A 27,247-nucleotide genomic window follows, 5' to 3' on the forward strand; every position below is an offset into this window, starting at 1 on the left:
AATGGGAAATATCAGGCCTCTTACCAGAATAAGCCTCCTCGGGTGTACTTATGCCAAGTATCTTGTGAGGGCAACGGTTCTGCACATATACTGCAGTATTGCATGCCTCCGCCCACAAGTGAAGGGGTAGGCCCTGATCATGCAACATCGCTCGTGCAACACCCACGATCATTCTGTTCTTCTACTCAGCAACCCCGTTCTGCTGTGGGTTATGGGGAGCTATGAGCTCTCTTCGAATCCCTTCTGCGCTGCAGAAGTCCTTGAACTCAGCAAAGATGAATTCACCACCATTGTCGCTCCTAAGAGCCTTCACCTTCTTCCCCGATTCCTTCTCGACCAGTGCTTTGAACTCACAGAACTGTGAGTATGTCTCGCTCTTCTTCTGCATGAATAAGATCCAGCACTTTCGAGAGAAATCATCAACAAAGATCACATAGTACTTGTGCTTTGTTGTCGAAGCTACTGAGAAAGGTCCACACACGTCTCTGTGAATTCTCTCAAGGATCATCGTGGCGTGACTATCCTTCTCATGAAAGGTGGCTTTCACAAATTTTCCCAAAGTACACCCCTTGCACTAATCTGACTGCACCAGAGTGCCTTTAAGAAGCCCAGTAGAAATATGTTGCAGTATCTTCAAGGCTCCATGGTGAAGGTGGCCCAATCTCCGGTGCCACGGCTCACCATCTTCCCGGCTCACCAATCCTTCTACCTTGCATGCCATTGCTACGCAGCCATCTACATGCAATTGATAAACGTTCTTGACTCGAACCCCTATCTTCCGAGTTTCTCCAATTGTCTTACCGCGCAGGAAAGCCTTTCCCTCACTGAAGACAACATCATATCCCTTGTCTTCTAACATCGCCACAGAGATAAGATTCTTCTTCAATCCTGGAACATGCATCACTTCCTTCAATACGAAGGGTTTACCCGACTCCCTCTCAAAGGAAATGGTATCGATACCGGTCGCATTGTATCTATCATCATCGCCCATCTCGATGTGCACTCCCAGATCTTTCTCATCCAAATCAAAAAACAAATATCGATCTCCTGTCATGTGAAAAGACACACCACTGTCCAAGAACCATACTGATCCCATCACACTTGATACCAAGCACGCGATCAGTGAAAAATACAACTCAAACTGCGAGGCTAAGGCCTCTCCCGCTACAGATCCAGCAGCTTGCTTATTTTTCTTCTTCTGCGGACAATTTGTGGCATAATGTCCGTGCTGGTGACAGTGAAAGTACTTCACCTTGGACATGTCCTGCTTCTTGCCTTTCGCACCGAAATGAGAAGCTTTCTTTTTCTTCCCCTTCTTTGCTTTGGCAGCCAAAGCGCAATTTTCTTCATCAGATACTTTTGATGAAGATCCGTCCCTAGTATTCCACCTGATTTCCTCTTGCACAAGATCAGACCAAAGTCTCTCCCATCTTGGCAATTTCTCCCGACCATTGACAAAGTCCTGTTAGGAATGCCAACTCTTCGGAAGACCAAGGAGAGCCAAGCTCGCCAAGTCCTCATCATCGACAGTCACCCCCACACTTCCCAGCTCATCCCGGCATTGGGTGAACTTCGTGAGATACTTGGGCATACTGTCTCCTTTCTCACACTTAATGTTTCTGAGTTTATCCTTGAGCGCCAACTTCCTCTGGTCGCTCTTGCTTTGGAATAAATCTGTCAACACTTTCCACATCAAGTATGGAGAAGCCTTTCCATGCAGGTTGGATACAATGTGATCCTTCACGCCCTCCAACAGAATCCTTCAACACTTTGCTGTCTTCTTTTGCCAAGCCTCAACTTGAGCAGCATCAGTAGGCTTTGGGACCTCAACATCTATGAACTCCTTCAACCCATTGTCATCTAACACCGCCTCCATCCTGTCTTTCCATGCAATATAATTCGAGCTGCCTTCAAGGGCATACTCCAATCGAAATCCGTTGAAAGACATTTCAACTTCGACACCAAGAAAACACTACTGCAAATTCGAATTCCACCAGCTCAAAACTCAACCGCTTCTAATCTAAAATTCGTGAGAACAAAGTATTTCTCGTACATAGATTGACTGTATGGGCATTTACCAGATATCTCACCTTCCAAAAGAAGGATGAATCCAGAGGCTACCTGAGCCGATTACAGACTCTGCCTGAAGAAATAAAATGTAATCACTTTCTGAATAATAGATCTGATGATCAACTTCGCTCCGATACCATGTAGAAATTTGAATAATATAACACTTATTCATAAAGATTATCCTGATTACATACTATTTGTGGAATGCATGCATAATACATAACCTCCTCTACCATTGATCATCAATTTGTGGAATTAAAAAAAAAAACAATCGCATGCGCACATTGAAACATCAATCACACATATCAACATAGTATGTAATGGGGAAAGCATACAGCTGAAAACCCCCAACTATCTTTATATTATAATGATAGAGAACATGTAACAATACATAGTACAATACTCCTCACAAGTACTCAGTACTATCTCCACATGCTACACACAAACTAGCTCAGATCTGAACAAGTCACGGGTTCAAATCTCCTCCACTGTTTGCCTGCCTCTACTGCGCAATCCAAGTTGAGAATAGATCAGATCCAAGTTGTACTGCGCAATCCTCATTGGCAATCTCAATCAATGATTGTGCAAATCTCATGCACAGTTATAGTCACAACTGATAGTAGTCTCACCCTTTCACCCACCTCTAACACTTGTCTCCACTAAACTGTCCATGCACTGAGCTAACTGATGTATTCTTTAATTGATTTATGAGTTAATAATTAGTGAACTAATTAATAATTAATTCACATCACTCATCACTAGTGTATTTGGCAGTTAGACTAAATACAACTAGTTCAATTAAGTCAAACTGAACACAACTCCATCAACTCCTCAATCAACTCCACCAAACTCAATCACTTGAGTTCTAATTGAAGTCCATCATGCAATAGCTCAACTAACCCATAGGAAAAGCGTATTTCCTTCTGGCAGTTGCATGTGCCACATCCGTAGCTCGAACTGAAGTGCTGCAAGAGGATAAGATAATGTTTATAGTCCAAATATTATTAAGAGCTAATAATATTCGACTATTCTATTTTTTGACTGGCAGTCTAAAAATAGACTCCGCCCATATGTCTAAAAATAGAGGTCCATCTATTTTCACCAACATGACCAATCATCCATAAATAGCATCCTGCAACTCATAGACCATGATCCATATGTCTAAAAATAGACATAGTCTAAAAATAGACTTTGCGCCAAAAATAGCTTGCGGGCCCACTTAGTGAAGGTGACTTCTTTTCACTAAGCTCCATCATCTTATTGCATTTTCAACAAACCAACTAGATCGAAGTGGACCTTCCACCAACAAACATCTACTACAAACAATTTCATTATATACCCAAACCTCACCTAGGAAGAGTCTACAACCTTGAAACACAAAATTCACTCACTAGAAGGATTAGAAAATCACCCTACAAATCCAACCGACAAAGTTGCATACTTAAAGGTTCCTCCAATGAAATATTGTAAAAAAATCATATTTATTTAAGATTAAATACCGTTTTTTTCCATCATTCTTGAGATAAACAAATTAATGCAAATGTCGAACAAAAGTCCATACACAAAAATAAGAGAACCAAGTTATGATGGCTTCCATCCCTCCCAATTCCATCGCTTGCCTTCACATTATGAGACCCCAACAACGCACATGCTTGGGTAATTCACAACTGTAAACCCCATGTGAGAATGCACAACTTCTATGTTTTATTATCTTGCCGCAGGCAGGGATTACACATTAGGTAACACATTGAATGCTAATTACTTTGCTTTTTTACTAAAAATCAAATAACACATTCTAAAGTTTATATATATATATATATATATTATTTTGTTTTTCATTTATTGGCTATGATCTTATTTTACAATAATTTATTTGTACGTACCACTGCTGTCATTATTGTCATACCAGTATTGAAGTTGCAAGATGGGCATTTATTACAAATTTGATAAGACAACCACCATTATTACTATAGTCCAACACCAGTGTTTCCGTTGGCATTCTACGTACATGATCATCTAAGATGTAGTTATCAGAATTTAAAGGCATTCATAATGATTTCATTCCCCACTCAAAGTTCAACCAAGCGACACAATTCACCACTACACGGGGACACACCTCTGGCCAGAAGAGGACGACCATATTTATTATTTCATATTGTCGCGAATCATAAAAAATATACTTCAAACTCAGTTCAATCTTTAGTCTTTCAGGGTTGCTCAAATTTAGATTCCACCCACACTCATTATATATCAATAGTTACATTGTCAATTTTTTGAATCACACTTGGATAATAATGATTAATCTACACATTATTCAAACCAAGATGTTTAAAATTATGAAAAACACACAAAATGGACATAATTCTCTCCCCCCCCCCCCCACAAAAAAAAAAAAACAATTTAGCGCAAAGTTTCTTACCTTCTACGCCCGACTTCCATTTCTTGATAGTGCTCTAACAATATTTCATATTTTTTGTCCACATGTGCATTTCAAGAACATGATGTCAGCGTCTTCCATATTTATTACAAAATAATTATTTTTGATAAGGGAATCGACGTAGTAGATAAAGGGGCATCCACAAAATTTAATAGTGATTTATGTTAAGGGAATCCACGGAGTAATTCTAGGACATCTTAGAAAATTCAGATATGTTTTACATTTGTAGAAACATGTCTTCGATTCTACCAGTGATTTTTCTTACCTCTATATCCAATTGCCAACACTAATTTTGTTTAGCTCGATGTCCAGTTGCAAATCCACAGATTTTGTTTGCCTCACCACCGTGTTGCTAACATCGATTTTGCTTTACTAATGATGATCAAATAAATATTAATACACATAAGCTAAATGTTAAATTTTGAAATATGTTTATCTGCTATGAAAGCCAACATTCCACCTATGATAACAATGTTTAGAACATGAGTTGTAATTATAATTATTTGTTCCCAGATAAGGAACAAATAATCAAGATATATTGTTAATTTTGGATTCCCTACCGTGATAATTATAGCGTTTTATATTAGTTAAGTACATTTATTTTTTATTTTATTTTATTTTTTATTTATTTATTTATATTTTATTTTTTTTAAGTATTGAAATCGATTTGTGCTTATTGTAATGTTTTATACTAATTAAATATAGTTTTTAAATTTTTTAATTATTGAAATTGATTTTGCACTCTGTTATTACAATGTATTTATTATTAGCTTTACTTTGCTTATTATCCTAGGTAGGTATTACTTTGATATTTGACTAAAAATCAAATAGCAGTTTCTAAACTTAATATATATAATTTCATTCCCCACCCAAAGTTCAACCAAGCGACACAATTCACCACTACACGGGGACACACCTCTAGCCAGAAATGGATGACCATATTCATTATTTCATATTGTCGATGATCTTTCAAAAAATATGTCAAATTCAATTCAATTCAATCTTTAGTCTTTCAGGGTTGCTCAAATTCAAACTCCACCAACACTCGTTATATACCAGTAGTTACAATGTCAATTTTCTAAATCACGCTTGGATAGTAATGATGCCAATCTACACATTATTCAAGCCATGATATTTAAAATTATGACAAGCACACAAAATGGACATAATCCCGCCCACCCCACCCCCGCAACAAAATAAATAAATAAATAAATAATATTAGCTCAAAGTTTCTTACCTTTTATGCATGGCTTTCATTTCTTGATAGTGCTCTAACAATATTTTAGCCGCCCGCCCCCGGTGCATTTCAAGAACATGATGTTAGTCTCTTTATTACAGAATAATGATTTTTTATAAGGGAATCGACGCACTAAATAAAGGGCATCCCCAAAAGTTAATAATGATTTATGTTAAGAGAATCCACAAAGTAATTCGAGGACATCCCAAAAAATTAATATATGTTTTACATTTGTAGAAACATGTCTTCGATTCTACCAATGATTTTGTTTACCTCTATATCCAGTTGCCGATTCTGATTTTTTTAGCTCGATGTCGAGTTGCTAATTCACAGATTTTGTTTGCCTCACCGATGTGTTGCTAACATTGATTTTTCTTTACTAATGATGATCATATAAATATCAATACATATAAGTTGAATATTAAATTTTGAAATATGTTTATCCACTAGGAAAGCCAACATACCACCTATGATAACAATGTTTGAAACATGAGTTGTAATTATAATTATTTGTTCCGAGATAAAGAAAATAATCAAGATATATTGTTAATTTTGGATTCCCGATTGTTATATATATATATATATATATATATATATATATATATATATATATATATATAAAGTATTGAAATCGATTTGTGCTTATTGTAATGTTTTATACTAATTAAATATAGTTTTTTATTTTTTTTTAATTATTGAAATTGATTTTGCACTATGTTATTATAATGTATTTATTATTAACTTTACATTGCTTATTATCCTAGGTAGGTATTACAAATGACTGCCAGTTACTTTGATATTTGACTAAAAATAAAATAGCAGTTTTTAAACTTAACATTATATATATATATATATATATATATATATATATAGAAAGCCTAAACCCAGTTTTTATTAGAATTGGGCATCATCCAAGTCATTAGCAAGCCTGGAATATTAGGATTTGGAGTGTGTTGCTCACCGCAGGTCCTAATTTCGAAAATTGGAAACAAGCCATTCATAGAAATTGAACAGCGTTGTGCCTTAACCAGCTGGGATCGTTGAGGAGTGAGGGTTAAGAAGGATGGATGTCGAGCTCTGGGCTGCGCGATTGGCTGCTGCTTTTATGTTTGAAGTTTTCTATTGACGAGCGGCAAGCAACGTGGACAACAGTGTGAGCAGCGTGGTCAACAATGAGAGCAACAAGCATTGAATAGTGAGCAGTGTGATATCAGGGAGCTTTTATGCAACAGAAGTATCAAGCAACGAGTAGGGAGCAACTTGTAGCCTAAGCATGGAGCAACAATAACCTGAACAACGGGGAGCAATGTGAAGTAATATTGGCATTTTATAGACCTACATCTTTCTCGAAACAGGTTGGACGACAAATGCATTCAAACATGACAACGAGACAAGAAATTTTAGAACATGTGGAGACAAATGATTTAGGACAAGTGAAAATTACCTCGTCCACTAAAGCTGGGAAGTGGGTTTGGGTCAATGCCAAACAATATCGGGGCATTTTAAAACAAAGACTAGCCTGTCTAAAATGAGAGCAGAGAAGGAAAAAATGGTCTAAAAAGGAAAGTACTCGAGCCCTTCACAAGAAGCACTCAAACAAGTCCCCTCTACAAGCACGTGGCAACAAGAAGTCCAGAGGAAAAGTCATTGATGGTTCTGCCTTATATAGTCCCACATCCACACCTCTCACCTGGTCATCAGATCTAAATGTGAAAGAATTGTTAAATGCAAAACAAAGGTTGGAGGTTTTAGAAGCTAAAGAACAGGAAAGAGATCATAAAAGTCATATAATAATAGTTGAGAACAAGGCTTTAGTAGAAAGAAATAAAGTTTTAAAAGAACAAGTGGCATTGCTACAAGAAGCTCTCTTGGTAGGGAAGACAGAATGGAAATTCATGAAAGCGGATGTGAAAAACATAAAGAAATATGTAGTGGAAAGTACAAAGGCAGTGGATGCGAAATCATCCTAGGATAAAGGGAAAATGATTGCCCAAATAGACAACCATGAAGAGAAACCAAGAGAAGAAAGAAAAGAAGATTCCACCAAAGTTTCCAAAACTTGGGTTCAAGTTATTAGCAATTCTGCTAATAAGGAAGGAGAAACAAACGTTCAGGTTGACAACATGCAAGATAGAGAAGGCAAGGAAAGACAAAATAGAGTAGCAAACATAATTATTACAGGGGTGAAAGACTATGGGAAAAATGAATGTACTCTTGACCTTGCAGGAGACATCTTGAAAGACAAGTTGCTATGGCAAGGACAAATATGCCAAGCATGGAGGGTGGGTAAGTTTAACGGTGAGAGAGCCAGGCCCATAAAATTCATCATGCCTAGCTTGCATGATAAATATATCATTCTAAGCAAGAAGAATCTCTTGAGGGGTTCTCGCTTTTTCCTATAAGAAGATTTAATTGTAAAACAACAAGAGGAAAGGAGGGAGGAAATGTTAAATGTTAGGTCAACAAGAGATGAAGGCAAGAGAGCATGGATTTATAAAGGAAAATTTGTGATAGTGCGATTTGGACCTCCTTCCAAAATAGAGCAACAAGATGGTAATAAAGAAGAGGCAACAAACTCTTCAACAGGAAATCAGGAAGCAAGGTCAATATGGGAAAGCAAGGACAAAGACTCAAATGTGAGTCTTGAATGTCAAAATAAATAGCAATCAAGTCAAACCCAGGTTTCCTTAAGATTATTTTGTTGGAACTATAGAGGTTACCCATGGAGACGAGGACCTAGGTTAGGGCCTATTATGAAAGATAGAGATGTAATTTGCCTCATAGAAACACATGAACATGAAGGGTGCAAGACACCTTTGTTTGAAGGATACTAGAAGAGGGCAGTGCGGAACAAGGCAACAGGGAATCGAAAAGGGCACGGGGGTATCATGGTTTTAGTAAGGGAGAAAGAAGGTCGTCTCATTCAGTTAGAAAAATAAGACTCAAATAAGCAATTCATTTGGTTTAAAATATCAGAAAATGGAAACCACATTAGAATTGCAGCATGCTATTTTGTGCCGCAAGTTTCAAAAATCTACAAAGGTAGAGGGCTTGACCACAAAGATCCATTTGCAGCCTTAACAACAGATATTGCAATATATTCGCAGCTATGTGAAGTCCTTATAGTGGGTGATTTCAATGCTAGGACTGCAAGTGATCAAGCTAGCATTCGTTGTTGTAAAGATGATTGCGACCCTATTTGGATTACAGAAGAGAATAATCATCAGTGGGAAAGAATTTCAGAGGACAAGGGTTGCAATCTCTTTAGTGAACAATTGCTTACTCTATGTGCGGACTTTGATTTAGTCATTTGTAATGGCTTGACTAGATGGGCAAAGTCTGGTAATTTCACTTGCAATACTTACAATGGAGCGAGTGTAGTAGGTTATATAATTTGCTCACATGGCTTGTGTGAGAAAATGGAGGAAGTTTTGATTGGAGATCAGCTGTGGGACTTAAAATCAGATCACAAGCCAATTTATTTATGTTTCTCTTGGACTGGAAAGAAACAATTAGAATAAAAAATTCAGTATGTCCAACAAAATCTTCGACATGGTAGAATCCTTTTGACTCCAGAAAATTTTAATACCTTCACAATGACGCTAGAGAGGCTCTTTGAGAAGGAGAAAATCACAATTCACGGGCTTCATAGTCATGAATTAACACATTTAATTCAATGTGCACTTGCAGAGTGCAAAAATTTAAAAGTTTGAAACAAATTGCTTTCCAGTTAATGCTTGGTTTGACGAGGAATGCAAAAAGGCAAGGAGAATGTGGAAAGAGTCAAACAAGGATAACATAAATCTCAAAGCTTACAAGCAGTTATTAGGCAAGAAAAACGCTGATTTCATGGTCTCAAGGAGGGAAGAACTAATCTTCCTCGGGAAAAATAATCCCAAATTATTTTGGAAGGAGCTCCAACTGAAAAAGATACAAACTGGAAATAGTATTACAACTTCTAAATGGTTTGACTATGCAAGACAACTCTATGAGCAGGATCCCAAGGTTGACCCTCCCACCTTGGTCAACACTGATACTGAACTCTTTACAGTGCAAGAGGTAGAGATGGGTATCAAGAAGTTGGGTGTTGGAAAAGCAAAAGACTTAGTTGAACTCCAAGCAGAATATCTAAAGTGGGGCTCAAAGATCCTTGCACCTCACATTACAAAAAAATTCAACAACATCATACAATAGGGGCTCCCCATGGATTGGACAACTAGTCTGGAAATACTTCTTTTCAAGAGCAGTGACGTAAATAATCCCTCCAATTATAGGACCATCATGATAAACCCCTTGTTTGCAAAGCTATTTGGAAGCATGCTAGAAAATAAAATTAGTGAGTGTGTAGAAGAAAGAGATAAGCGTGCTAAAGGGAAAGCAGGTTTTAGACCTAAACATTCCACAATTGATCATTGTATAACTTTAAGGCATATCATTGAAAAAGTTTGGAAGAAAAAGGAAGAAGTTTTTTCTTGCTTTGTTGATTTTAGAAAAGCATTTGACTCGATTCCTAGGGATAAGCTTTGGCACGGAATGGAGGAACTTGGGGTTCCTAAACATTAGAGAGCAGTTGTGCATAGGTTGTATGAAGAGGTGAAAGTCAAAGTTAGAACTTCAACAGGAATTTCTGAAAGTTTTAGAAGCGATATCGGGGTCAAGTAAGGTTGCCCATTGTCTCCTACCCTTTTTGGTTTATATATCGATAAGCTTGAGGAGTGGTTAAATTCACAAGGGGGTGATGGTATCTATTTGGGCAAGTTTGTTATAAGGCTTCTTTTGTATGCAGATGACGTTATTTTGATTGCTAAAATCGACTCTTGGTTTGCAAGGGCACTTACTATCCCTTGAGCATTTTTGTAGAAGTGTGGGGATGCAAGTCAATATTAGCAAAACGAAAGTAGTGGTTTTCTCTAAGAAAATAAAACATAACCAACATAAGTTCTACTTTGAAGGCAACATTATGGAAGAAGTTGCAGATTACAAATACCTTGGAATTGACTTCAACAAAAATCTAAACTGGGATGGTTGTAGAAAGAAAAGAACTTTAGGCGGTTGGAAAGCATTTTACGCTTTTCAAAATAGGTGTAGAGAGGCAGAGTTATGGAACTGAAAACCCACTCAAACTCTTTTTGGGCTTCTAGTGATTCCGATGATTCTCTATGGTTGTGAACTAAGGGCTAGTGTTAGTCACTATCATTGCTTATTTAATTAAACAATCAAGTGCTACGTAAATTGTCAACCTAGGGAAGTCTGTTTATTTCAAAGGAAATCACACACTGTATATGCTCAATCTCAAAATCAATCCAAAATTGTAGTAAAAGTTACACTAATCACACCTTGCTTTGAATCAGACTAAAGCTCTACTTTGAATTACAGTAAAATCAATCTTTCTATTCAAGAATTCAAGATTTAAAGGAAAACAATTATCAGAAGAATCATGGATTATGTTAAGAAACAACAACCTAGGAAAAAGGAACCTTTCAGCAATTTGCAAAAGAAAAGACTAACTATGCTATAATAGATAATAGAACCCTATTCCCCAAAGTAGGAATCTTTAGCACCTGTCTCCGACTATCACACTTTCATCAACTCATTCGGCAAACAGAATCACCAATCGAACTGAACAACAATTACCTAGGAGTGAATTGTATGAAAATGATGCAACAATCAGTTGAAGCAAAGTTTCAGCAACATATAACAGAGTTCTATGGATAAAAACAATAATTAACACACTACAAAACTAATGGGTGAATCTTGTGATGAAGGTGGGCCCTCTCCTTCTCACAAGATTCCCCATAAATGAACGAGAACTAAGAATAAGTGCTCAAAGTGATATTTTATTCATATGTCAAATGTAACATGTTACAATAAGAATAAACACGCCCTTCTCTGTAATTCCCTTCTAGCTAAGCCTTCTGTATTCTGTCATCCCCCCCTAATGTTGATTTCTCCTCTATTTAAAGAGGATAAATCCTCTTAATACAATGATTACATGTGTACATACAAATCCTATTCTTAGTCTGATCTAATCTTCTATGCTGGAATAGGATATTCCGATCTTCCATAGCAAAATGTTGTTACAGTGGTTGTAATGGTGCTGGCTTTGAGGTACAGCTATTGCGGCCAGTGTAACAGCTCCTTTAATTATCCTTTCTTGTTACTGTTGTATATGAAATATTGTTTCAGCATCGTAAATCACAGACTATTTCAGCATCGCAGATCACAGGCTATTTCAGCATCGTAGATCACGCACTGTTTCAGCATCGGGATTTGCATACTATTTATTGTTTCAGCAACGTGGTCTTCAAGCAATAATAATATATTAACTACAGTCTTCAAACTATTTTAGCAACTATATATTTCTGATTATTGGCTAAGTATGAAAGTAATGTAAATTTACATATAAAACAATTTAAACATATAGCAAAGAGAAGAAACGTTATATACTTTTGGAAAAATAGATTAATGTGATAATGTAGGCTTAAATATGAATTGGAAAAGGATGTAATGATAGCAAAAAGTATGAGCAAAAAGGTACATTAGAGGGTTCTAACATCCCCCCCAACTGAAAAGGTTGCATGTCCTTAGGCAACTTCACTCTGAATCAAAATCCGAATACTGACTCTTGGCGTGCAAATTACTTAGGCAATGGCTATAGAAGGTACTGTCTGTTGGAGCTCTGAATCCTTGAACATGTTGTAGTCTTTGCCAAGTGCTGCTTCAACTTTCTTGGGCAATCTATGGTGAGCTTGATACTTTTTTGCTGGCATCCACAGAATGGGAAAATGGAACTAATAACCTATCCAATTTACATCGCATTGTTGAACACATTTGATGTAACTGGGTACCCAAGAGATTGTTGTCTCAAGATTGGTAGGTCTAAAGGGATTATGATGTTGCCTTTCCTCAAAAGATTGTTGCCAAAACATGTTATTTGCTTTTAGGGCAACAGTCTCTTTGTATTTAATAAATCGTTGACAATCCCGAAGTATTGTTACCTGTAGTCGCCACATATGTCGAATCATCCTTGGTTTCTTCAAAAATTGATAATATTCTTCAACAAAGGTGGCAACATTCTATGGTTCTGACCGTATCCAAAAGAGATGGTTATCTTCATTATGCCTGACTGTTAGAAAAGCACTCTGCCACGTAATCTGGTTGGCAAGAAAGGAGGCGAATTCCCGAATCTGGATATCGCCAACAAGAGGATTAAGATTAAGCTGTCAGTTTTCAGGAATGGCTTCATTATGAAGATATAATTCACATAGTAGATGCTGATCACTGGTAGAGGCTTCTGCAAAATTTTGAACAAAATCTGTTGGTTTGATCACTGCATAGGGTCTTCCATCTTTGATTGCTTTCATCTAAAAAAATGCAAGTCGTTCTGGAAGGAAAAGAGAGTAATTTAGAGATTGTTTCCTAGCAGCCAACAACTTTTGTGCCAGATCGAACATCAGGAGCAATTTGCTTTTTAATTCCTTATTCTGCTTCTTATGGGCACAAGATTCTTGGAGTGTTTGACTCCAAAGCTTCCCAATTTGAATATATGTGGTTCATCCAAAGTAATTTGTGCTCCTACAAGATTTTGTGCTGTGTAATAGTAGACTCCTTCTTCCATTTGTTCATTATTACCTACTCATTCCATGGTTGAGTTTGTGTTCCAACATTGCGAGCGGTAAGCTGAGGTAGGGTCTGAGTAGAGGTACTAATAAAAATAGGACCTTCAGATTGGACAATTGTATCAAGAGGAAGAGTTTGAACATCTTTACTAATAAGAACAGTAGCTTCAGATTTAACAGTCGATGTAGGCCAGGGTTCCTGTAGATTAGCTTTGCTTTTTGGAATTTTTGAAGGTCCTATTGGTTCTTGTGTAACAGTAGGGCATTCCTTTTCTTTAACTACAAAAGACGTAGGTGCAGGGGAAGCTCTAGGCATTGGGATTTGAACCACTTTGTAGTCTGCTTGATCATAAATATGCCCACATTGTCTGCACATATACTCTCTATACTGATCATCTTTTGTGTTTTTCTCTACCATGGCCTCTGCGCGATCTAAGGTATACAAATTAAGTTCCCTGTCATAGGCTTCCTTTGCCATCACTAGCTCTTGCTTGTAAGCTTCTAGTTTTGATCTTAGAAACTCATTCTCTTGTAAGAGAGAAGCCATTGTTGGTTCTGGTTGTTGATCCGTCATAGGTGTATCAAGAGGGATGACTGGTTTTTGTGTAACAATCACAACCTTAGTAGCTGGTTCTTGTGGAGTAGCTACAAAATCAACATCTAATTCTACTTGATGTAAAGAAAATAATGTTGTCGCACCTTGGGCATCTGATTCTTGTATTTCCATAACGAAATCAGCAGTTGGTTCTTGTGTTTCAATTGTAGCTAGTTCTTGTGTAACAACTATAGCTGGTTCTTGTGTAACAGCTACTGAATGAGTAGTTGGTTCTTGTGTTTCAGCTACTGAATGTAAGGAAAATGATGTCGCAGCACCCTGGGCATCTGGTTCTTGTGTTTCCAGAACAAAATCAGTAGCTGGTTCTTATGTTTCAGCTGTAGCTAGTTCTTGTGTAACAGCTATAGTTGGTTCTTATGTAACAACTACTAAATGAGTAGTTGGTTCTTATGTAACAAATACTGAATGAGTAGTTGGTTCTTGTGTTTCAGCTACTGAATGTAAGGAAAATGATGTCACAGCACCCTGGGCATCTGGTTCTTGTGTTTCAGTGCCCATGGGTGGAACAGGTAAAAATTCGGGGATTTGGAAGGGTGGAGGTGTACGGGGTTTTAGCAGGATGGGTTGGGGATTTAGGGTAGTGGCAGTAGTTGTTGCTATGGTTGAATTCCTCATTCTTCTTTTAGGTAAAAAGGAAGAAAAATTATCAATTAGCTCCTTTCTTTTTCGACTAGATTTTTCCTCAATAGTGGAAGGGGAGGGCTATCAGAAGTGGTTGCTACTTTGATTGCACCCCTCGTTCGATTTCTAGATAAAAAAGCAATAGTAGTTTGCTTCCTTCTTTTGCAAGTGGGTGTTTCCTCAGTGATGGAGCAGGGAGGGTTATCTTGAGAATCATTACTAAGGATATCAACAGTAGGAATAGATGATTTTGGTAAATTGTGAGGTGGACTTGGTATGGTAGGAGGGTCAATTGGATCAATTGGGTCTGTAGGCGGGTTATTAGGAATTTCTGGAGGGTCAAGAAGGTTTTGTGGTTGCTCTTCATGAGGGTTTTCAGGGTGTTCAACGACTTCCTAAGGGTTTATGGGTGGATTGTTTAGGGGAGGGTTTTGTTGGGCAAAACCCTTTTGGATGAGTAATTGAACAAGACGGTGATGGGTGAGGGAAAGGAGAGGGTTTTTAACCTGTCTACAATAATGCGACACATTTCTAAGACATCCGAGCAAAAAGTAAGGAATATTCACCAGTCTAGCATGTCGTAAATGAGATAACAAGACAAAGTCGTACTGGGAAACTACCTGGTATCGGCATTCACAAGTAAGGTAGTGCTTGACAAACTCTGCAACTTTCGGCCAAGGAGGCGGCGACGAGCTAAGTTGAACACCTCGGGCTTTAGGCTCAACTTGTTCTCCTGGCAAGAGAAAATCCAGCTAAGCATTAAGAATAATGTGTTTGCGGTTGAACCAGCGAATACCTGTGCTATATCATCCTATGTGACTGAAATCCGAACCCCTTGAACAATAGAATAATCTTCTTGAAGATTCCGAGCAAATTGAAGAACCTATTGTTGATCAAATCCCTGGAGCCTCTGAAAATAACCCAGCCAGCCCGCCTGCTGAAAGATTGGGTAGACTTCTGGATACAATTCTAGCATGGTTGTTGTGGCGGGTTCGTATCGTATAGCAGGATCTCCCATATCTATTTAGCTCAGTAAAATACACAGTCACAGAGTCGAGTAACTGCACCCGAATAGAGTAAATGTTGCGGATGAGGACATGTAAATGATGGTGAAAAGGCGAGATAATGGGTAAAAAGGAGTGATGGTAGTCAATTCGTGTGAAATGATGACATAAAGTTTCGATACTCCCCCCAACTACCACTGAAATAATGACTTTAAGTGTATGGGGATCATGGTAATAATGAATCAACATCTTCTCATTAACTACAATTTAATTGTATTTACATATAAAGTTTACATACCTCACCTTTACCTTTAATTCGTACTTCGAAAAAAATATAGTGCTTGTTCATCATAGAATTGCAGTAATCATGGAAAAACTTTGGAATTATGAGAGAAGTTGTACCAAGGATTTGTTTAATCATGGGAGAAGGTAGTGAAAGGATAGAATGTAGCATGAAAAATAGGAGAAGTAAGAGCAAAAGAACTGAAGAAGATGTTTGTATCACAAGAAATGTTGAATAGTCATGTCTTAACAACGAAAAAAATGGGCAATGCTGAAAAAGTGGTGTTTCAGCAACAGGAAAGGAATGGAAAAATGTTGTTGGAGAGTGATGTTTCGACAATGGAAAACATTGTTGAAGAAATAGTGTTTCAACAACGGAAAAGATGGGGAAAATGTTGTTGCAAAGTGGTGTTTCAACAATGGGAAAATGGGGAGAAATGTTGTTGCAAAGTGGTGTTTCAGCAATGGGAAAATGGGGTGAAATGTTATTGCAATGTGGTGTTTCAGCAATGGGAAAATGGGGAGAAATGTTGCTAAAGGGTGATATTTCAATAATGGAAAATATTGCTGAAGAAATGGTGTTTCAACAACGGAAAAGATGGGGAAAATGTTGTTGCAAAGTGGTGTTTCAGCAATGAGAAAATGGGGACAGGAAAAGAAATGAGAGGGAATGAATGATGGAGATGTTGAAGATGAATGGATTGAAAAGAGTGGGAACAATGATTCACAAGATGAAGCTTGGATCTGCTTGTAGTAAGATTGTCCTTTCTTGGTAGGGCTTTTCTGGATCGAGAATCTGCAAAAGAATAAATTGTAACATGCCATCCCTTGGCAGGGATTATTAGTAAAAGAAATTTTAATCTAATACTAAAAATAAAATTCAGAAAAATTAAATGCAATGAGGGGCAAGAGGCTCCTCTAAAAAGAGATAATGTGAATCTGCCACGCATGTGGCCTTAAAATCTTCTTTGGAAATGGGGCGTTGGTATAGACGGAGCTGATGACCATTTACTAATAACGGTATTCTAGAGTCATCAATTGTTAGGAGCCTTACTGTTCCACTGGGGAAAACAGTATCCACTTCGTAAGGTCCTAGCCATCTTGTACGTAAACCAAGAATCATATAATGAAGCCCAATTACCTTTTTGGAATTGCTTGTGCTTGATGATTTTAAAATGCCATTTTGTTCTTTGTTGTTGAATCATAGTTGTTTGATTAATGGCATCTAATCTTTTTTCATCCAATTCATTAAGTTGTTGCAACCTAGCTGTCTGTGCATCAGTCAAATCAAGGTTAACAGCTAAAGCAGTCCTTAAGGTTTTGATTTCAAATTCCACAGGAAAAAGAACACTTTTACCATAAACTAATTCATAGGGAGAGAATCCTGTAGTGTTTCTCCAGGTAGTTCTATAAGCCCATAATGCTTCAGGGAGCCTTTGAAAGCAATCCTTATGGTTTTCCTTCACTGTTTTGTTAGAATGGCTTCTATTACTTTGTTTGTGCTTTCCACCTGTCCATTGGCTTGGGTGTGGTATGGTGTAGTCATTCTATGATGAATATGATATTTTTGAAGGGTGGCTTTAAAACCATGAGAGGTGAAAGGAGTTCTTCCATCTATGACTAATTCTCTAGGCACTCCGAATCTGACAAAGATATCTTCAAATAAGAAAACTAGAACAACTTCTTCAGTAGCTCTAAGGAGTGCTTTAGCCTCCACCCATTTGGTCATATAAGCTGTGCAGACTAATATATAAACTCTTTGATTGGATGGAGGGTTAACGGGTCCTACAAAATTTAAGGCCCATCTCTCAAATGGTTCAAGTACTACCTGGGGGTTTAATGGCATTTCATCTCTATGATTAGGCTGACCCATTCTTTGACAGCTGTCACAAGCCTAGACATATTTCTTTGCATCCTTAAAAAGTGAGGGCCAATAATACCCCGTCCTGAGAATTTTATGTGCCGTTCTTTTGTTAGAAAAATGCCCTCCACAAGGGCCATCATGACAAGATTTTAGTATATCATAAACTTCATCTTCTCTAATGCATCTTCGGATTTCTTGATCAAGTCCCATGTAGAAAAGACACCCACTTATCCAGCTATACCTAGCACTTTGTTGAATGATTTTTATTTTCTCTCAGTGGGATAGGTGTGGTGGTAACTTCCCTGCAACCAAATAATTGGCAATGTCTGCATACCATGGTGAGTGAGCAGATACTGCAAATAAATATTCATCAGGAAAGGAATCATCTACTGGAGTATTATCATCAAGTGTTAACCGAGAAAGAAAATCAGCAACTACATTTTCTTTTCCTGGTCGATCTACAATTGTAATATCAAATTCTTGTAATAATAATAACCATCTGGTGACTCGAGCATTTGTGACAAATTTGTTCATTAAATATTTAATAGCTGAGTGATTAGTATGGACAAAAGTAGAATAACCAATGATGTAATGTCGAAATTTATTAATAACATAGATAACTGCTAAAAATTCCTTTTTGGTAACTGTGTAGTTAAGCTCAGCAAAAATCATATTCTTACTAATGAAATAGATAGCATAGGGGAGATGATTTTCCTCTTGTCCCAAGACAGCTCCAATTGCAGTATCCGAAGCATCAGTTGATATATGAAAGGGAAGTGCCCAATCAGGTTCCCTTAGAATAGGAGCTGTAGATAACTGATGTTTAAGTGCATCAAATGCTTCCTGGAAAAGATTAGTCCACTTGAATTCAACATTTTTCATAAGTAACACAAACAAAGGAGAAGCTATTTTGGAATTTTTTTTGATAAATCTTATGTAGTATCCAGCATGTCCTAAGAAGCTTCTCACTTCTGTTTGGGTTTTGGGGATAGGAAGGTTCTCAATGACTTGTATCCTGGATGGATCTACCTGAATTCCTTGAGACGAAATAAAATCTCCAAGTACCACTCCTTCAGCCATCACCATACGACATTTTTCTTTGCCTAAGGAGAGGTGGGCTTGTATACATCAGTTAATTACTTTCTCAAGATTTTTTAGTGCCTCCTCAAAAGAGACACCATAAGGGGCAAAATCATCCATAAAAATTTCCATGGAGTCATTAATCATATCATAAAAGATTCCTATAACTGCTCTTTGAAAGGTTACTAGTGCATGACATAGCCCAAATGGGAGGACTCTATAAGCAAAGGCTCCCTAGGGGTTAGTAAAAGTGGTCTTATCTTGGTCTTGGGATGCAATTCTGATCTGGTTATACCCACTGAAACCATCTAAGAAAGAGAAGAATTTCTTCCTTGACAAACTATCTAACACCTAATCAATGAATGGTAACAGAAAGTGATCTTTTTGAGTGGCTTTATTTAAGGCTCTATAATCTACGGACACTCTCCATTTCCCGTTTTTCTTAGGAAGTATTACCAATGGGGAAACCCATTCACTGTCAGATATAGGATATATAAACCCTGCATTAAGCAATTTTTGAAGTTCCTTTTTAACAATTTCCCTTAAATTAGGGTTCATTCGTCGTTGAGGTTGACAGATCGGTCAACAATCTTCCTTGATATAGATACAGTGAGTACATAATTCAGGAGAGATTCCCTTCATATCTGTATAGTCCCACGCGAATGCTTCCTTATTTTCAAGAAGTAACTTCATTAATTATTGTGTTTCAGCAACTGTCAAGTTGGGGTTTATATTCAGTGTTTTGCCAGGTTCAATTTCTACTGGTATACTTTTAGAGGAGATGGTAGCTGATGTTTGAGGTAGGTCTTCAGAATTAAGATTTTCCTGGGTATCTGACTCAAAAAGTGCAGCTAGCTGATTATGTGTTCCTGGAGTCACAGAGGAGGGTTCACAAATAAAATTATTAATTACTTCGTCCTTAGTGGCATCTTTAAGGCTTAAAGCTTGTCCGATAGTCAAGATAGGTTGAGTAGTTTGATCATCATAGTCCACCCATAAGGAATTATCATTATTAATCAAGGGCGTAGCGTGAGGGTAGAGAGTAAGCTGTTTGGTCTCATATCCATTGGAAATTGTCATTGAACCAGATCTGCAACTGATAAAGGCATCTGATGTGGCTAGCCAAGGCCTACCCAAAATTAGAGGATGACCCCCCAACTTTGTTTTAGGTTGTAATACCACAAAATAAACTAGATAATTCCAGGACTCAGTTGAGATGATTAGGTCATCAATAACTCCTTCTGGTTTGATTGTAAACGGTCAGTTAATTCTAGAATGGTTGGGGTATCTTTGATTCCATTCTTCATTTGTAACAGTTGTGAAGTTTCAAGAGTCATAATATTGATAACAACGCCTAAGTCTACCAGAACTCGAGGAATAATTGTTTTTCCAATTTGCACTGTGACAGTAGGATGGTCTGGATCACCATATTTAATTGGAGGAGCTTTACCTGACATTAGTGTAGACAGATCACCCATGACATGAACTGTGTGGGGATCTTTAGTTTTCCTACCGGGTTTCTTAACACAAATCATGCTTTTTTATTTCTTCTTTATTAGAATCAGAAGAGGTAACATCATCAATGATAGGTTCTACTATTTTCCCAGATCGTAAATGAATATCATTGCATTGTACAGGGAAAACAAAAAGTATAAGCTGGTTTTGAATATCAATAAACTACACAACCTTATTATTGGGGTTGGGGTTAGGTTGTACAGGTAGTTGGGGCTGCATCATTTGATTATTCAGTGGAGCACCTGATGGTAAAGGGAGTGGTTGCTGAAATTGTGACTGAAATTAAGGAAATTGATTTGGAAACGAGGGTTATTGACCTCTCCAATTTGGATTCCACTGGTTGAAATGAGGTTGTCGTTGTGGAGGCCAAGGAGTCCACATTGTTGGGTCTACAAAGGGAGGGTTTGTTTGTTGCATGGGTGGGTAATTCATTTGATTGAAGGGTGGGTATTGCATTTGGTTAAAGGGAGTGTAATTTGCTTGACTAAAAGAAGGTTAATTATTCCAATGATTAGAAGATGTAAATGGCATATTAGGATTCATACCTTGTCCTCGCAGCTGCCATTGTCTTCTCTATGTCAACAGATAGACAACTTCAGCTTCTTCATTGGTTGGTTGTAATGTTGCTTTGATTCCTGGTAAAGAAGGGCATTGTTGCGTTTCATGATCCTTATCACAAAGGGTGAAGACTGGCATTTTTTCCAATGGGCATTCCCTTAGTGGGTGCTTTTCTCTACATTTGGGACAAAAGATGGACAGAGCCGCTTCTGCTTCGGCTTGTTTCTTTTTAATCTGCAAGGTGTCAATTTGTGAAGCAAAAGAACTTAACATTTCAGTTTTAAAATCCTCAAGTAAATTACCTATTTCGGCTCTTGTTGCTCCTCCACTAGCTGATTTTTGAACTCTTGAAAATGTGGTATCCCTGTTGTTTGATCTATTCCTTGCAGCTCCTCTTGAACATATTTTATAGAGGTTAATAATTTCATCATATGATTCTTTAGATATGTCCCCTTTACCAAACATATTTAGCATATCTAGAAGTCACCCCTTACTCCTTTTAATAATATTGTTTTAAGAATATCTTTACTTACATCAGGGTGACTTCCAGCTAAGCCTTCCGTATTCTGTCGTCCCTCCCTAATGCTGATTTCTCCTCTATTTAAAGAGGAGAAATCCTCTTAATACAATGATTACATGTGTACATACAAATCCTATTCTTAGTCTGATCTAATATTCTATGCTGGAATAAGATATTCCGATCTTCCATAATAAAATGCTATTACAGTGGTTGTAATGGTGCTGACTTTAATGTACAACTATTGCGGCCAGTGTAACAACTCCTTTAATTATCCTTTCTTGTTACCGTTGTATATGAAATACTGTTTCAGCATCGTAAATCACGAACTATTTCAGCAGCGCATATCATAGGTTGTTTCAGCATCGCAGATCACAGACTATTTCAACATCGGGATTTGTGTACTGTTTACTGTTTCAACAACGTGGTCTTCAAGCAGTAACAATATATTAACTGCAGTCTTCAAACTATTTTAGCAACTATATATTTCTGATTAGTGGCTAAGCATGAAAGTAATGTAACTTTACATGTAAAACAAGTTAAACATATAACAAAGAGAAGAAACGTTATATACCTTTGGAAAATTAGATTAATGTGATAATGTAGGCTTAAATGTGAGCAGGAAAAGGATGCAATGATAGCAAAAGGTATGAGCAAAAAGGTACATTATAGGGTCCTAATAGCTAGCAGTACATCCGACATGCAGTAGAGACAAATTGAGAAAATTTAGAAGCGTTTGATTACAAACAAATTCAAGATTAAAAGTGCAGTTCCTTCTGCTATCTTGTTAAGTGAAATAGGGGCTGCTCCTATTGAAGCAATTGCTATGGTGTGAGTCATAAGGTATTTTAAACAAAATGAGCTAATGGAAGAGAGTAGATGGCCTAAGGTTGTCTTTAATGACAGATTTTGCAACAACAAAAAAAATTCAGATGCAACAAAATAACAAATGGTTTAATAAATGGGGTACTTGCTTGAACACGTGTTCCATAAACAACAAAGAGATAAAAGCTTTTGTTATGGATAAGTTCCACAAGCGTACTTGGATAAGGAGCTAGGAAGAAGGATAAAGTACTATATTGAAGTGTTTGATCCCACTCATAGTCATCAACCAAAAGCATACATAGAGGTCAATATCTCTTGGAGAGCCAAAATTCTTATTGCTAAGTTAAGGACTAATTCTCATCAACTCTGTTGTGAAACGGGGCGTTGGAAAAGGCCAAAAGACGTGTGGGAGGAAATAGTATGCATTTTTTGTTCTTCCGGAAAAGTGGAAACATAAAAACATTTCATTTTAGAATGTGAGGCCTTCAAAGACAACATGGAAAGTTATGCAGATATGCTCACAACTAGCTATTGAGATAACCTATTTAACGAGGGGTTTATCGAGAAGCTGAAAGCATTTATTGTGAAGCTTCACAGAAAAAGGGTCGAATACATCAAGCAGATGAAGAAGCAATCTGCCCCATAGGCTATCTCTAGCCTTGTGGACATTAAAATAATTTCTTTCTTTCTATATTTTTTGTTGTTGTTGTTGTATTTCATTGGCTATGATCTTAATTTACAACGAAAGACAATGTACCATTGCTATCATTGTTGTCATACCACTACCGTGGTTGAGGTTGCAGGTTGGGCATTTATGATAAATTTGATAAGACAACAACCATCGAATCACTCTAGCTACGTTTAACAAACCTCTTGTTGTATGAACAAAACTGCTCACTACAACCAAACCATGGACTTTGTATTAGCTAGAGGACTAATGTATTTCAAATGTAAATCCAAGTATAATTATATTCAATGCAACATTTACTACACATTTGAGTTAGAGGATGAGTAGCAACTCCAAGTGCAAATGTACGAGAGACTAACCTTCTAATGGGATGATGGGTGTACTCCACAAGGTTGATGTTTTGGTGAATAACAAAGTAGATAAGTATTCTAATCTAAGTCAAATTCTAAATTTGACATTCATTTTATTAATAATCCTCTATATATATAATAATAATAATAATAAATGTTATAAAAAATACATTGAAATTATTTTTTCACATATTAAAAAAATAATAATATCAATAACACAAAAAAAAACATACAACTTTTATATAATGCAATTGCTTTCAAGTCAACTAATTTACAAATAATATTTCTTCGTCCCTTGCTTTTGTCTCCGCTTCTTTAGTGACAATATGATGCAATATAGGCTTTTGTCTGTGCTTCTTTAGTGGAAATATGATGCAATATAGAAAACGATGAATGCTTTGCTTCTTTAGTGACGATATGATGCAATATAGAAAACAATGAATGCTTTGCTTCTTTAGTGACAATATAATGTAATATACAAAACGATGAATGCCTTTATAGTTGGTGAGAGCTTATGAAAACGTAATATTGGAAGTTGGAATCTTGATCCCCAATTGACTCCATTTTATTTGGTTCAGAGGGTTAGAAAAAAAATCTTGAGGTGCGGAAATAAGCATGCAGAAATTGCGATATAGACCAAAACAAAATCTTCTTGCTAGAGTGAACATATTATAGTTTTTTAAAGCTATATCTAAAGAAGCATTGAAATCACCTTTACCAATAAGTAAAACTTAAATAGATAGAATTCTAAACCTTAACATTAATTTGAATTTAAAATTTAACTATATTTAAACTAAACAACCCTATTAACTACTATGTAGCCTTGGTTTAGTTACCTAGACCTTCTCCCTTAACAAAAAAAGCAACCGATATTAATTAGATAGAATTCTAAACCTTAACACTAATTTGAATTTAAAATTTAACTATATTTAAACTAAACAACCCTATTAACTAAACTACTATATAAAAACCCTATTAACTAAACTACTATATAGCCTTGGTTTAGTTACCTAGACCTTCTACTAGCCTTGGTTTAGTTACCTAGACCTTCTACCCTTAACAAAAAAAAAAAAAAAGAAGCAACCCATATTAATTTCTATTGAGGGTTATTTTTATATATTTTTTGTTATTAGGTAAAACTTAATCACACTTGACCCACGATTCCACACCTATATATAGACATCTGCATACCTATTTCTCTTGTATTGTGAGAGTTAACGACTTTCAAAGGGGACTGGTTGCGAGAAATATGGCGAGGCAAAGTACTATACTGCTCTTTTGGAGCTTAGTATTCTTGGGTGCCATCGTATTTACTCAGGTTTTGATAGTTTTTTTGCCATTTCATGGCAAACTCCAATAGTTATTCTTCAGAGTTGGTTTTTTCTTTGGATAAATTTAGGGTTGATGCTGTCAATTGACGTTGTGTGTGTTCTCCCAGACGGTTTCTCCTCCTCCCCCTCCTTCCCGTGTTTAGTTTATGGGTTTTGCACTGGTTGCGTGTTTTTGTTTGCGATCTGGATCTCTGCAGATCTCGGTGCTTTTTATGTCACTTGCTTTGAGAAACATGCCCCGATGTCGGGGAAAATGGCATAACATATACTTCCTTTTGCTAAAGTGTAGGTAAAATTGCCTGGGACTTGTACCTGGTCTCGTCCTTTTTCAACATGCCATTCGGGTGAGGCAGATCACAACGATAATGGAACCCTGGTAGACGGCTTCGTTGATCTCACCAGAGCAGACATTTACTGATCTTATTCGAAAGTTGAAAATTTGTAATCACTGCGAAGAGAAGTCTTGTTTTTTATTAGTAGTTGTGTAGAATGTTTGGATTCTTGAAAATAAGAGAATGGCCGACTGTCTGCAGACCTCCTTGATCTTTGGGATCAAGGTTTTAGAAGCTTTGATCTCATGATGTCTCAGGAGTTTATAACGAGAGAAGTTACCTTCTTCTCATATGAGTAGTGGGTAGTTTCTTCCCATATAGGTAATATTGAACCTCCACTCTCCTGACATGCAGACGTTAGACTAATGAACTTCTATTGTTTGTAGAGGGCTACTCTGATGCACTGAACGAGCACAGGGAAAAGTAACACTGTTTAGAGAATTCCACTAGTTATTTGGGAATTTTTTCTCTGCATGAGCCCTGACTTGGAGCATTCCACCGCCTATTTGGGAATTGACTTTATTAGATCGAGACAAGCTCCCTTGTTGACATATGGGTAATGGGTAATTTCTTCCCATATAGGTAGGTAATACATCCACTCCACTTTCCTGACTTGCAGATGGTAGACGAATGGGCTTTGATTGTTTATAGATGGCTTATGCGGTGCACCCAACAGACAAATAGAAACACTGTCTTGGAGAATTCTACTGGTTAGGGATGACATCCATTATTGGATCTCGTTGTTTCCTCTAGGGCTTCTAAGTGACTTTTTTTGTTTTTGTTTTTGTTCTCACTCGGTACATCATTTTGAAGAATATCTTGTAAACACAGTTGTTCTGGTTTCCTTCAATTTAATTTCTGGTTTCCTTTACCCACATTTCAGTGTTTTTAAGAATGGTGTCATTTGAACCAGTTAGTTATTCTTGCCTTATGCCATGTTTTCCTTAATAATCTCCTCTACTTAACGTCGTACGTCCCAAATATAGATGATCCATTTGATAAGACTCAATTTTGTAATTGGAAAGATTGTACTTACTTTTTCCTTCTATCCCTCAAAATAATACTAGACATATGTGCCATAACACTGCATTTGACACCGAAAGCTTGAAGCAAATTGTGATTTTTTAGAGGTCTGCCTTACACATAAATTACTCATGATATAGAACTGGAGCAATGCATCCTTCAAAATTAAAACTAAGATTGCATGTGCTGGCACAGATGTAATTTCTTGCTGTTTTCAAAGCAAATATGTTGGATGCCAGTATCTATGTTGTTTTGTTAAACTTGGATACATTTCTAACTGCTCTGACAAATGTGATTGGTTCCACAGTCTACCACATGCAAACACTACACAAGCCACACAGTATATGGAAGGATGTTGCCATTCCTTGCTGTGCATTCGTTTCTACGACATTCTAGCCACAATTATAAAGTTTTCTAACAAAAGAAGAAATCTCAGCTTTTGCTGAATCCATTTGCTGTCACAATAGCTCCAAATTTTCAATTTACAATTCTCTGATCATTGATGCATAGCTTCCTCAGATTATTCCCCTTTACTTGTATAGGTATATGTATGCTTTTTAACAACCGAAACTCATGAAATGTTTTGTCTTTCAATCACTGTACTTGGACCCAAGTGACAAAATTTGTAAATCATACAAGCGTGAAAGTGTGTTAGAGTTTACTACGTGGCACATGTCTACAATGCTTTTGCATTACAATTATGCCCATGTATATACTATAAAGATATCCTTCTTATGCATTTTCTTGATTTGCAGAACTTGTCAGTTTTTTCATTTCTGTTATCTGTTGCTTGTTTTAGGCTTTGCTAGTTTTGTGTGGTATTGCTTTTTTCTTCTATGTTCATTTCTACTCATGTGAGTTTCTAGTACATGTTTGGGTTGGAACATTATTTTATCAAGTACATGTTTGGGTTGGAACATTATTTTATCAAGTACATGTTTGGGTTGGAACATTATTTTATCAAATGGACTATGTATGGGCTTTAGAGAATTTATTTTTTTACTAATTTCTGGGTTCATGGGTTCTATCAGGCCAAGCATGAGGATCTGGAAGAGGTGACACACAAGGTATACTTTGATGTGGATATTGCTGGAAAACCTGCTGGTATGTGCTTTTCACATATTATGTTTTGATTATCTTTTTGCAGGATTGTGGGTCTTACCATGGGCATTGAACAATTTTTTTCCTTCCAAAAATGTAAATTTTAAGCAGTTTAAAGAAATTTCTTTTGTCATAAAAGTAAATTCTATTGTTACAAGGATGGAACTGTTGGTTTGC

At 36.9% G+C, this 27,247-nt stretch overlaps 1 protein-coding gene across 2 annotated transcripts in view; it reads left to right on the forward strand.

Annotated features, from left to right (window-relative positions):
• Window positions 1-24,445: 24,445 nt before the first annotated feature.
• The window catches only part of LOC149152255 (peptidyl-prolyl cis-trans isomerase CYP19-4-like), a 73,963-nt gene continuing 71,161 nt past the window's right edge, over window positions 24,446-27,247 (forward strand). Inside the window, exons 1-3 of one of the 2 annotated variants that reach the window (XM_089445992.1) lie at window positions 24,481-24,601; window positions 24,904-24,990; window positions 27,001-27,073. In XM_089445992.1, coding sequence (XP_089302118.1) covers window positions 24,533-24,601; window positions 24,904-24,990; window positions 27,001-27,073 — 229 coding nt within the window. In that variant the 5' untranslated portion in view covers window positions 24,481-24,532. Of the gene's footprint in view, window positions 24,602-24,903; window positions 24,991-27,000; window positions 27,074-27,247 lie in introns of both variants that reach the window. The other variant, XM_089445993.1, reaches the window with a different exon arrangement.

The sequence above is a fragment of the Pinus tabuliformis genome, chromosome 9 (genome assembly GCF_031772625.1).
Source record: "Pinus tabuliformis cultivar Carrire ecotype Pingquan chromosome 9, CPIR1, whole genome shotgun sequence".
Lineage (NCBI taxonomy): Eukaryota > Viridiplantae > Streptophyta > Pinopsida > Pinales > Pinaceae > Pinus > Pinus tabuliformis.